This window comes from Mesocricetus auratus, unplaced genomic scaffold (assembly GCF_017639785.1).
Source record: "Mesocricetus auratus isolate SY011 unplaced genomic scaffold, BCM_Maur_2.0 Super-Scaffold_100024, whole genome shotgun sequence".
NCBI lineage: Eukaryota > Metazoa > Chordata > Mammalia > Rodentia > Cricetidae > Mesocricetus > Mesocricetus auratus.
In genome coordinates this window covers 29,139,308-29,152,488 of record NW_024429205.1, presented here as the reverse complement: position 1 = coordinate 29,152,488, position 13,181 = coordinate 29,139,308, and the positions used below count along the sequence as shown (strand labels likewise).

Here is a 13,181-nt window from a genome sequence, read left to right as displayed (position 1 = left end):
AAGGCTAGACAAGATAAGATGATTGAACCTTAGTACTGGCGAGGCCCTCGCACTCACTCTCACTGTCTAGACTTACCTCTTTGGTAATAATAGGCATCAATAATGCCAAGTTACAGAATTTCCAAGCATCTTGAGATTCGTCAAGGTCAATGTAACACTAGAAATGACAAACAAAGCTCATGTTAGAGGCAAACCACATTTACTGCGATCATTCACATGATCTCTAAGCAGTCCTCTTCCTTACCTTGGCCACGTACATGTAGTTGGACACCGAATAACCAGGTTGCAGTTCTTCAGTCTGAATTAAGAGAAAGCAGACAAGAGAATAGCAGGGCAACGTTATTACAAGAATGCTTATCATAGCGAAAAAGAACATAAAGCCAGTGGCCAGACTGCCACAAGAGTTTTGGCCATTTCATGTTTGAATACTTTGATTGGTTTAAGTATCTTTGGGTAGAAACACAGCTTTTAAAGACAGCTATTAGGGTGGTCTGATGCTTCCATTACGGTCCTCAAACTTGCACAACAACAAGATTAGTTCATATATAATCACTGCCTTTATTTTTATTGTGCCATCCTCTCTCACCTTTTCTTTTGAGAACAAAAACAGTTACAAACATTCTCTTTCCGGGGACAGTACCTATACATTCTACAGTCTATTTAGGAAATAAGAGTAGAATGCTATTAGCCCATGGTGAGCATCTTCTAATAGACTAAGGTTTGACGGCTTAGGAACACATGTCACATGACTTCAATAACACATAAAGTCTATCACATGCAGTGCTTTTAAAGGGAATATAGGATTCTTGAAACAGCTAGTCCTAGCACTAGACAGGGTGGGTTCCATTAATGTGCCCAACTCTCCTCTTTCTCTCACAATTCCAATCTCTGGGGCACAAGGATTCCTTTAGAGACAGGGTACTAGAGAACTGGTCTAAGGACCCAAAACATGTGAGCTCCCCACCTGACACCAGTCCCCAGCCTGGAGAGACACAGAGCCTAAGGGAAGAGATATACCTAAAGAACTTTAGAGGTCCAGTTATTTACAGACTTTAAAAAGCCAAGCATCTCCCTTCTAATTTTGTTCTCAGCTTCAATCTCATTCTCCAGGAGTACCACTATCAACTGTCCAACAGTCATCCTACAAGACTATTCGTTGATTACAGAAATAGAAGTAATTAGTTTTTGAAAAGTAAGACCTGGACCGGGGCTATTTGTCTATACTTGTTTCCCTTCCTGGGGCACAGACACATCTTAATGCTAGCATTCATAGGTCTGCTTCACTGTCCCTAAAAGCTGTATTCCAAATTATGAACATACTGTCATTAAATTCTTCCCATTAGACATTCAAATTTGTTCTCAGTTTTCACGGTCAAAGGACACACTTGCTCCTATATACTGTGTATATGTGGAACTATGTCTCTAGGCAAGACCAAGACTGATAGGTATACGATGTGAGGCCACAGCAGGGAAGAAAGAGTGCAGCTGCCAATCAGTCAGAGGAAAATGTCATTTCGGCCCTGGCTAGAGCTCTGCACAGGTTTTAGAGCCACCCACAGTACTGATGGACTCTGGCTGGCCAGGAACTTCTTTTTTCTCTTTTTCATTTGCATTGGTGTTTTGCCTGCCTGTAGGTCTGTATGAGTGTGTCAGATTTTGGGAGTTATAGACAGTTATGAGCTGCCAAATGGATGCTTGGTATTGAACCTGGATCTTCTGGAAGAACAGTCAATGCTCTTAACCATTGAGCCATCTCTCCAGTCCCACGTTTTTCTTTTCTAATCTCTTCCATTTCAATATTTCCATCTGGTAAGAGTAGTGAACCACTCCAAGAGGGACTCGGGATGATCATCTGACTGTACCCCCTTCTATTTTCAGTACTTGTCTTAACTCTGTGCAAACCCTATCTGAATGATATCCACTCATATGCTCTCTCCTGCACCCCTCCCTCAAATAACAGAATAATTGGAATATGTGCATAGACTTCATGAGTTGGGCACTTCTAATATGGAAACTGGAAATCAGATATGCTTCAAGTCGATACCTTGGGAACTGACAGGAAGGCGCTCCAAGACTAGAGATGTGGAGGCATTTCCAGTTATAGGTTTCTGACGTCAATCATCTAGTTTGTAACCATAGGATTGTATAGCTGGTCCCAGAGTAAGGTAAAGAGACAAACCAGCTGAATAGGGCATTAATTTAATGGATGGATGTAACACATGCTTAGATGTGTGTAATACTATATTTAAGTGTTCAAAGTTCTTATGAACAGAGTCATTACACATTTTAAAGTAAGAATAAGAGTACTGAATTGATCTGATGCCTGCAAAACCTTCTATAGATGTGTCTGCAACTTAGAAAGTGATTGCTAAGATAATTCTTCACGTCTCTTGGATAGCTACTTGCTCTAACTGAAACATTCTTTTCTGGAGAAGGGAGGGACACTATCAAGACTCAAGAAGCTAAGGAGACTCAGGAACCTTAGCCAGATTTCAGGAAATCCAGAGAGTTATGAGACTCACAAGGCCCTGCTTCATGGGAAACAGTTGCTGGGAAAGGAGACTGTTCTATGGGGCAGCCTGAAAGCCGGGCGAGAGCTCTGGGGAGGCTGCTTCTCCAGTCATCACCTACACTGGGGCGTACTTTTCAGCAGTGCAGGTGCCTTGAGTCACCTGTGTTTTTGTAAGTAACTCCATAAACTCTGGCTCACCCACCTGTGCTTGGGTAGAATCAATTAGCTGTCAGTGTCCTGTCTGGTCCCAGTGAAATTTGTTCCCATCTTCCCAGAAAAGTCACACAACAGAATTTTTAAAGTGTATACGGGTTCCCTTCAGGCTCATGAGGGATGTTGGGAGCAAGTTCAATAATTTGCTCTCAGATTTGGTAGTAAAGGTTGTTTTTACCTGCACCTTTATTTAGGCTACCAAATTTATTTTAAAAAGTAGTGTGCCAGCAGGGTGTGGCGGTGCATGCCTTTAATCCCAGCACTCGGGAGGCAGAGGCAGATGGATCTTTGAGTTCTAGGCCAGCTTGATTTATAGAGCGAGTTTCAGGACAGCCAGGGCTACACAGAGAAACCTTCTCTTGAAAAACCAAGCAACCAACCAACCAGCCAACAAAAAACAAAAATTATTGTGTCATTCCTAGGACCAAGAGCATCATTTTAGATCCATAAAGCTTATATTTGATGTATAACTTGAATCTTGAGAGAATTGAAGGCAATACTGTCGAGGCTATAATTTAAACTGGGGCTTCAATTAGAGTTCTGCACATGGAGAGAAGAAACATTTCCTTGACAACAGGACAGTTGATGCTGGTGCAGAGGAGGCAGCATGACACTGAATGACAGACACACCTTAAGGAAGTTTTGCAAAGCTTCATGAACTGTTGAAGATGGTATTTCCCCAAACAGAGTAGCAGCCATTTTTTTCTCAATCCAGCTGAGTTTTGAGACCTACACATACAAAGGAAAGCACTCTTAGGAAGTTACCACTTTTGAATGGACGATCTCTCTCCAGTTACATGTGTAAGCACATATGTAGCTATGTGCATATATGTCCCACATGTTGACAAACATACTCATAACTAATGTGTCACAGCATGTAGGAGACAGGACCTGCCTTTGCTCTATTCCTGCCTCCTTCAGCTAACAACCATCCTCCAGATTCAGCCATTTTCTCAGAGATGGATATGAGATCGCAATTCTTAGTCTAGGGAGTTTAGCTGGCAAAGAATACTTATTTAGTAATCAGGACACTGAGAGGCTATCAGCAGATGCTCCAGTAGATGGCCCTACACCCATGTTCATACCTATGAGTTAAAAAAAACATTTGAAGTTGGGAGGGCAGAGCGGTAGGGAGGGTAGGAGAGGAACTGGAGAGAAAGGGACAGGGTGGATTTGAACAAAACAACTATATGCATGTGTGTAATGCTCAGACAATAAAACTAGTAATCAAATTCAACTTCATAGTGCCATTTATTTGTCCAGCACCCCAAATACAAATATTGGGCATGCATTTCAGAAATGCCACCTATAGGCATCGATGAAGCTCTTGTCCTCTCAGTGGTTTCAAACATCGTTTCAATCCACTTTTAAATGTCTACTTAGTCATCTTCTGGCAAAAAGAAATGCATACATGTGGAGCTAGGAATGTAGTTCTGCATGCACAAGGCTGCGGGTTCAATTCCTGGTGCTGATAAAACTATGTTCATTTATACACAATTCTGTTCTTTGATTGGACTAATTTTTGTATTCTAAGTTTTATAAAAACTATATCACAGTATTTATTTCCTTTGTGATTTTTTTCACCTAACATAGCTTGATAAGACTGATGAGTATAACTGACGTTCAGTCATTTCAATATATTACTAAACATGGAATTTAATATGCTTATTATGAGCTTTACATATACATAATTTTTGTATTCTTGATTTGCTAATTATCCAAAAATGCAGGATGGGGGCCAGGAAGATGGCTTGCTGTGCACACATAAGAACCTGTGCCCAGTGGCTAGCGCAGTAAAAGGCATGGGGCAAGACACTTGACTGCAAGCCCGGCACTGAGGCAAGGGTAACACGGACACAGACAGGTCCCTGACCCGTGGTGGCCAGCCAGTCTAATAGAATTGGTGAACTTGATTCAGAAAGAGGTCTTGTCTCAAAAGACAAGGTGTCTAGTTACTGAGGAAAATATCTGATGCTAACCACTGGCACTGGTTCCACGCACACACACATGCACACACACGCACACACACGCGCGCGCGCACGCACACACACACATGCATACGCACACTCCTCTACACCCCCACATCTCATCTGGTAGCTGTAAAGTCTACCAGAATTTTGTCAATTTGCAAATATATGTATATTTGCATAATTTACTCAATTTTTTATAGTTTTGATGCTGGTATTAGAGGCATAATAATTTATGAATTCTTTCATGATTAAGATGGATTTTTATTTTTGCAGAGTTATTGTCTGTAGCTCTAGAAATAATTATACCTTAAAATAGATGAAATGCAGTAAGAAACACAAAGCCTAAAATCCATGTGGCACACAGCAGGTCTTCAGCGAAAGAGAGGAGGGGGGCCTCCCCAGGTCTTCAGTGAAAGAGAGAGAGAGATGACGTACTCCCTAGGCCTTCAGTGAGAGAGAGGGGAGGTCCTCTCCAGGTCTTCAGTGAGAGAGAGAGAGAGAGAGGGCATCTTCCCCGGCCCTCATCTGGCCTTAGTGGGAAGGTCCCTGCTTGTGTGCACTCTAATGTTCTTATTTACAGATTGTATCTTCCAGGCCTGCACCTGCTTCATGCACTTTCTTGGGATACTCTACATTTTGTAACTGTACTGTAAGTTAATAGTGTTATTTAGGTCTTAGGTTGACCAGTTGCCCTTATTTGAGCTGTTTCAATGTCTCATACTCCATCAAGTTAAGTTCCTTGAAGGAACCTGGCCTGTGTCATAACTGAAGATAACTTTTGGAACTGTAGATTAGTGGTGAATGTATAAGGTGGTCCTGGGTTTGAGCCCTAGCACTATAAAAAAGTATTCAATTTCTTTCCACAGAACCATGGGTGGTACACCTATATACCATATGTGTGTGGTAGCTGATCTCAACCTGAGAGAGCCCAAAATATGACTTCTGCAATCCCATGGAAAGATAAGAAAAAAATGTACACACACACACACACAAACACAAAACTACCTACCTCTAGATGTAATATAAAAATCTAAGCTTATAAATGATAAGATATATACATTACAATTTAAAATTAATATTCAATTTCAAAACATACACACCATCCATTAAAAACTAGTTTTACAACGATCTCTAGTGTGCAACTGGTAAGAACAGAAAAGCATGGGTAAGCCATTGAAAATGTAGAAATACCTACACCGTAGTCAAGAGCTCTAAGCAAAGGTATTAACTTACAGTATAACAATATCTTCCCTTGAGGTAATACAAAAAGGGTTCTTCAGGTAAGAGCTGGATGGCTATATCGAGATGCTCCTGGGGGGCAGAAATCACAGGAAAGTCATCTCCTACTTTCAGATACTGCTGGACAGACCAGTGCCGGAGCCCAGAGAGCTCAAGTGGTCTGACAAAACTGTCTCAGCAACTTCCCCGTTCATCACCACAAGCACAACTAAATCTCAATAATTCAAAGTTGAAATCCCTGCACCTGCAGTTAAAGCGGCACCTGTGCCTTAGGCAGACCATGCTCAATCCAAAGCCCAGAGTCACAGTGAAACAAGTCGAATGCCTTTCAGTCCCAGACTTCCCATTGAAGGCACCCTGATCCAGAAGCGAGTTCACCGGTACAAGATGGCATGGAGCACAACAGTGCTGGACAGGCGATGGACTGACTTCCCCAGCACTGTGAACATGAGTACTGAGAGCCGGGACACAGGGGAGAGCCAATTTCTTCCACTACAACTGCTGAGTCAGAGAGATGAACCACTGGGTCACAAAATTTAACAGCTAATAGTACATGGTTATGTAGGCAAGTTGCTTATTTTGTTCACGCATCATGGTGCCTTTAATCTTTAGATTAAACCCTGTATCCCTTACCCTTGCCTCTGAAGTCAGTATAGACTGTGGGCTGCCTAGTCCCAGTCATATGTTACGATGTCAGAGTTCATGACCAAAAAAAGCCAACATTCATCTACTGTGTGGATTCCTGTACCATCTTGGATAATATTTAGCCACCCAAATGGTTTGATTCTTTTTGTTACAGTATTAACTGTTTCATTTTTTGTTGTTTAAGCATCAGAATAAATCCTCAGAGTTGAACATGCTGAATAACCCCATGCCAGTTAGTAAAAACGAAACATTTTGAACACCAAGAAATACCTTGAATAGATGTCCACAGTTAATTTTGTTTTGCAATCCTTCAAACTCAGATACATAACCACACAAAACTGCATACCTGGAAAGAAAAAAAAATAAACAGTGTCTGCCACATAAAATTTAAACAAACGTCACTATCATATAACACATATATCTCTAAAGCACACATCAGTGTCTTACAGAAGCGATAATATAGGTATAAGGGCCCTATAAATAGACATTTGACATGAATATGAAGCCAGCTACTTCAGGCATAACTGGGCACAGGAATGCTGATTATGCCAAACACAATTGGGGAGAGCAAATGCGCCACAAATGTAATGTGAGTTAAAGAATGCCTGGTAAGTTGGAGGTTTTAGCCAGTGACCGAGGCCATCATCAATGTCAACATCAGATGATGGGCTCTCAGAAAAAGTCTAATCATATACCAAATTGGATAACAATTTGTTAACAGATTTGTACATTTTAAAAACACATTAAAACAAATCTTTAAAGACTAGTCCCTCTTTAAAACTTTCCTGACCTTAAAATGTCACTGAAAACAAGGCAATTATCATTATTAAAACAAAATAAAATTAAAGATAATCTTACAGTATGCTTTGAAGAAATTTTCCATTTCTCTTAATTCCTGCGTATTAGTACAAGAGTGTATCCTAGGAATTTTTTTCCTACTAGGAATACAAAATTTATAGAAACTTATTTATTTTAAAAGTCGAGGATACATTAGTTTTCACACCTGTTTCTGTCTGTGCAAGTCTTCAGAGGATTTCGGGATGCTGCTGATTACGTGACTGCTATTGCCTTGCACTGTTATAGTGATTGAGATCAGGAATGTGGTTTTGCATGCTATCTCAATCATTTCTCTGAATAAGCAAAACAATCTAAGTATAAAAATGAAGCGAGCAAAAATCTGGAACAGGAAGACCACCCTGGGAAACAAAGGATGACAGAAGTCAACCAAGCATGCCCAACCAAGCATGCCCAACCATGCACAGCTGTGATGCTGTTCTGTTCTCTTCACGGCCAATGGGATCCACTACAGTAGAGGCAGGAGGGAAAATCAATCCAGCCTATTAGACATGAGCTGGGAGTGCAGAGTAAAACCGATGACTATTCTTGAATTTTAAATGAGAATTTTGTTCCTCTGCACCCAGAGGCTGGATTTTCAGAGTGACTCTTTTGTGAATTTGGACCCTTTGAAGTCAGGTCCCTGGTTACTGCGGCTCCTTGCTCACTGTTCCAAGCCTTCAGTCAAGAGTGCTTTTGTTTCTCCATATAAAATATGCTCATGATATTCCAAAGCAAGTTGGTAGGATTTTTCGCTAGTGGTATGCTGAATCTCAGGGCCACAGTGGGAAATCAGACATCTTCACAATCCTGGGGCTGTGTACCCAAAGCCAGGAACTAGCTCTCAATATCCCTTATCAGAGATTCAGTTTTTCTCACATAGATCTTGTGTATATTTTGTACATTTAAGACAATCTAAGTGTTTAAATTTGGGGGCATGCTAATGCAAACAGCAATGTATTTAAAGTTTAAATAGCTTATTTCTAGTATATATGAAAGCAACTGGATTTTGTACATCAATTTTATAACCTACAACCTTGCTTTGAGGACTAAATTCCAATAGTAAACATTGTCACGTCTTCAGCAAACAGTTTTTCTTCTCAGTCTGTATCTGTTATGTCCTGTGTATTCGCTGGAACTCTTAGAGGAACGTAAAAATGCCACGGCGAGAGGGACATCTGACTTCCTCTTGTCTTCTATGCGCATGCAGCAGGAGAGCAACTCTCTGGCGAGGACTGATGCTGACCGCAGCTGGTCGGGGGACTGTTCTTTGTCAAGCTGAGGAAGTTCCTATCCACCCTTCTAGTTTCCTGAGAGGTTCCGTTTTTTTGTTTTACTTTCCAGGAACAAAAGTTGTCTGTCCAGTGTGTTTTTCTGCATCCACTAATGTCAGCACATGATGTCTCTTCTCCTTTGGTTTGTTAATGGACTAACTGTGTGGAACCAGCTTCTCAAAAGCCCAGGAGAGAATCCACATGGCTACCTTGGGGACTCAGTGTAGTAATACTTTTAAAAACTATTTCTGTACCTACACTCATGGGATATACTGGCCTGCAGTTTTCTTGTAATATTTTCATCTTGTTTAGAAGTACTATAGTGCTGGAATAAGGAGAGGGAATTCTGGAAGAGCTTGTAGAAAGATGGTGTGTTATTTTCCTTAAATATGTGATAGACTATGCCATTATCATTATTATTACTTCATTTTTCTGTTTGATATTTTTATTTAAATTAGAAACAATGTTATTTTACATATCAATCCCAGTTTCCTCTCCCTCCCACCCTTCCATGCCTCCCTCTAATACCCCCCCCCAGTTCCACTCCCTATCCACTCTCCAAGGAGGATGAGGCCTTTCATGGGGGATCATCAAAGTCTGTCACATCATTTGGGGCAGGGCCTAGGCCCTCAACCATGTATGTAGGCTGAGAGAATCCCTTATTTTTTCATTTTTCAAGACAGGCTTTGTATATATAGTCCTAGAACTCACTTACATAGACCAGGTTGGCCTTGAACTCACAGAGACAAGCTTTTCTCTGCCTCCTGAGTAATGGAATTAAAGATGTGTGTCACCATGCCTGGTTTCTGTCAATTATTTATTCTATGTCTATATGTTCTTTTGAAATGCTCTCTAAATTTCTGCTGTATTATTCCTATAGACTTCTAGCAGTGATTTCAAATCTTCTGGAATTCCATGGAACTACCTCTATTTTGGTTATTACAATTTTTCAACTTATTTGGACTCAAAATCTCAGGCTACTTTCTACTTAAGTATACTTTCCTTTTGGAATAACTATAAATTTACAAAAAATTTGCATATGGTACAGGCAGTTGGCATACCCCATACTTATTTTTCCCCATTGTTAGCATATTCTAATACTATAGTACATTTGTTGTAACTGTATTGATATTGATAAATGACTGTTACAATAAACCCACACTAACATACTATTATTAATTAAGCTTTATACTTCATTCAAATGTCTGTTTTTCCCTAGTGTTTTTCAGCATTTTGGATACTTTAATTCACATATTCTTAGGGATCTTTTCTATTAACATGGCAAAATCTTTTGAATTTTGTTGTCATCTTTCTTAAGTTCAGCACCTCCTAATTTTTTTCTATAATTTTATAAAATGTTGCCTATATTTTCTGAAAACTAAGCACTACTAATCTGCTCTGTACACAGTCTTTCCAAGTTACTGCGAGTGAAGAGAAAAGACAAAGAAATTCCATGAGTAATGAACATTAGAGGAATTGTTCTTTACCTTTCAAATAGTATGTTCCTAGAGACTTAGGGTATTTATAATCTGTCCTGAAATCTGTTTCTTTGAGTCTAAAAATATTATGTCTTCTCCTGTGTCATAAACAGCAAGGTTACTTGCTCAGTTTCTCCCAAACAGTCATCACTCCCTCTCTCCTAATCAACTTTAGCAATGTGTATGTTATTTTTGTAGTGTTCATTTTAAAATGCAATTTAATATTTTATTTCTCAAATTCTTAGTCTGATGGGAATCCTGAAGAAAGTTACTTTATACTATGGTGAATTACCTCCATCTAGAGGTTACTTAAAGTATTGTTGCTTTCACAAGACTTCTGATTTCATATGTACACACACACACACACCCAACCCACGTATTTGCATCGGTAGTGACTGTACTCTTAATGGGTGACAGCCATATTATTTCAACAACTCCTAAAATAACCCACTCATGTCTTGCAGTATTTGTGATTCAACACTAACACTTCACACATGGTAGGGGTCAGGAACAGCCTCCTGGGATAGAAGGATGACTGAAAACATCAGAATACAAGTCTTAAGTTCTGGTTTTTGCTTTTCTAGATAGTGTGGCTTTGGTTACTACTGGACTTAGAAAGGAGAAACAGATTTTCCTGTGACACATATGCTATAAGGTGTGTAACTATAACTCACAAATAGGAAGATATATTTATATCTACTGCAAATATACTTTGTTATTTTGATTCAGGGTATTCTAGGATGATATTAAAAAGACAACAGAATCTTATCGTTATAGCATAGAAGTTCTTTCTAAGCTGACCTATAACCCTAGCTATCCAATAAATATTTATTTTGCTGGATTTAGCCTTCAGACCACAGTTTGCCATTCTTGTTGACTGAATGAGAAAAGTTTTATTGATGTCTTAATGTTCCATGAAAGACTCCAGAAGAAGAAAGCCTTTTATCAACATTGTGAGAGAACTAGCTATGCAATCGGTTTATCTAAATGCTACTCATTATCTCACAATCAAAGTTAAAGGTTCTCTTTCATCCCTGCCTTAAGGTTTACTATTTGATCGAATGAATGATTTTCTATGGAGTAGATAGAACACATTTTAGGACTTAAGGTTAAACTGACATTCAAACTTATTAAATTTTCATCAACTGAATTGATTTCAACATTTTTAAGTTAAAAATTGATACTGAGTTAAATTTTTTATGTGAAACATAATTGGATCATTACTTTGTAGTGATTAAACAATCTGGGAAGTAAGTCCCATTTCACAAACAAGGTATTCAGTTTACAACAAAAATGAAAGAGAGGGTGAGGGGGACCGGGGAAGGCAGAGTGGGCACCTACAGAGGGTGATTTCAGCACAGTCCACCTTAGCAAGCCACAGCACAACGGGCTCTGGGAGAAGACTCAACACTGTTTCTGTATGAAAACTGAAAACTTACATCGATAAAGGTCCTCCTAGAGGGCAATGTACATATCTAATGTGAGTCTTCATGGGTCCAGAGGAATGTTGTGTTGTGGAATAATCTTTGTTTGTACACTGCGCAGATGTGTCGCTGATTGGTTTAATAATAATCTGAATGGCCAATAGCTGGGCAGGATTTTCTGGGGAGAGAGGACGCTGGGAAGATGGCAGAGATGTGGCAGGAGACAGAGAGCAAGCAGGATGGGCAATACAGAGACGAGGTAACAAAGCCACAAGGCAGAAGGGAAATGAACAGAAGTGGGTTAATTTAAGTTACAGGAGCTAATTAGAAACAAGCCTAAACTATAGGCCACGCGTTCATAATTAATAAGACTGTCATTGGGACGTTGACGGCTCCAGTGAAATCTAACTGCAGTGCTGTCTAGAGGGAAGAACAGACCAAGACAGAGAAGAGGAGGGGGCGAGGAAGTGAGAGGAAGGGTCTGGAAGGAGGAGCTGGGAAAAAGAGAAACTCGGAGTGAAGGGTCAAACAGGAGTGCTTTTTTCTGCACCCAGATCTGGCTAACCAGGCCCCAGCCACCCAGTTTCAAAGGAGATGAAGAGAGAAGAGAGTTTCTCAGCACAAACCCATTTCAGTGTCTCGAAGCACCGGGACATGCAAGTTTAAAAGCATTTATCTACGCTACGGAGATGAGAAGATCCAGACAAACTAACTAGAGACATGAAAGCCAGGACTCTCACACAATGTAAGGTGTGCTGGGAATCGAGCCACATGTCCTAGTTCCTAAAGTTCATTTCCCACTTGGGAGTATGTTTTTTAGAATTTGGGGTACACAAAAACTGGGGGGATTTTTGTTCAGGAAGTTAAAGCGAGAGCTTGTGAGTAGAGCGCCCCCTGCTGACGGCCGAATAAACAGCCGGTCTGCCTCTGGTTTGTCTGGTCAACAAATCCTTAGGGATAACAGAAACACAGAAAGAGGTAGCTGCTTTGAAACAGACTTTACCTAGATGATAACCCTAAAAAAAGAAAATAACCCCAGAGAGGGCATATTTGTGGAAAACTACCGAAGGAAGGGCCATAAGTTAAGTTTTCACTGTATAGTCTTAATGTCTGGGGAGACACGAGAAGAACAAAGCCAATGGCCGCAGCAGCTAAGGGTCTAAAAACGTAAAACGGCCACAAGTGAAAGGAAAGAGGATTGAACGCGATGCCCTTCTTTTAGTTTTCCTTTCCACTTTCAGTATACAAGGGCCACCCCCCTGAGCAGAAACAAAACAACCCCCCCAAACAAACCGAACCATGAAGCTTTAACTCTTTCGTTCCAAAGCTGCCCTCCCCCGTCTACACAACCCTGACATCGCTTTGTGCTGTCTGAGGCACGGACCTGATTGCCTCGATCTGGGGAATCTGTTCCCCATGACTTCCAGGTTAGAGTAAATGACTTCTAGGCTTTGATTCTTTGGAGCCTTTGCTCTACAGTTTGTTCAGACACATGACATAACTTTAGTACATGTTTTCAAAAAAAGTGGTATATTTAGTACACTTACAGTTCACCCTCAAAGGCACCGGGCTTGTTAGATAGAGTCTCATGA

At 40.3% G+C, this 13,181-nt stretch overlaps 1 protein-coding gene across 4 annotated transcripts in view; it reads right to left on the bottom strand.

Annotated features, from left to right (window-relative positions):
- Nucleotides 1–13,181, bottom strand: part of Rmdn2 (regulator of microtubule dynamics 2) — a 60,446-nt gene that overhangs the window by 17,080 nt on the left and 30,185 nt on the right. For all 4 annotated transcript variants that reach the window (XM_040730803.1, XM_040730802.1, XM_040730805.1 and 1 more), the window contains 5 exons: nt 6,850–6,925; nt 5,929–6,006; nt 3,356–3,454; nt 245–298; nt 77–157 (listed from right to left, as the gene is read on the bottom strand). In XM_040730803.1, coding sequence (XP_040586737.1) covers nt 77–157; nt 245–298; nt 3,356–3,454; nt 5,929–6,006; nt 6,850–6,925 — 388 coding nt within the window. The remainder of the gene's footprint in view (nt 1–76; nt 158–244; nt 299–3,355; nt 3,455–5,928; nt 6,007–6,849; nt 6,926–13,181) is intronic.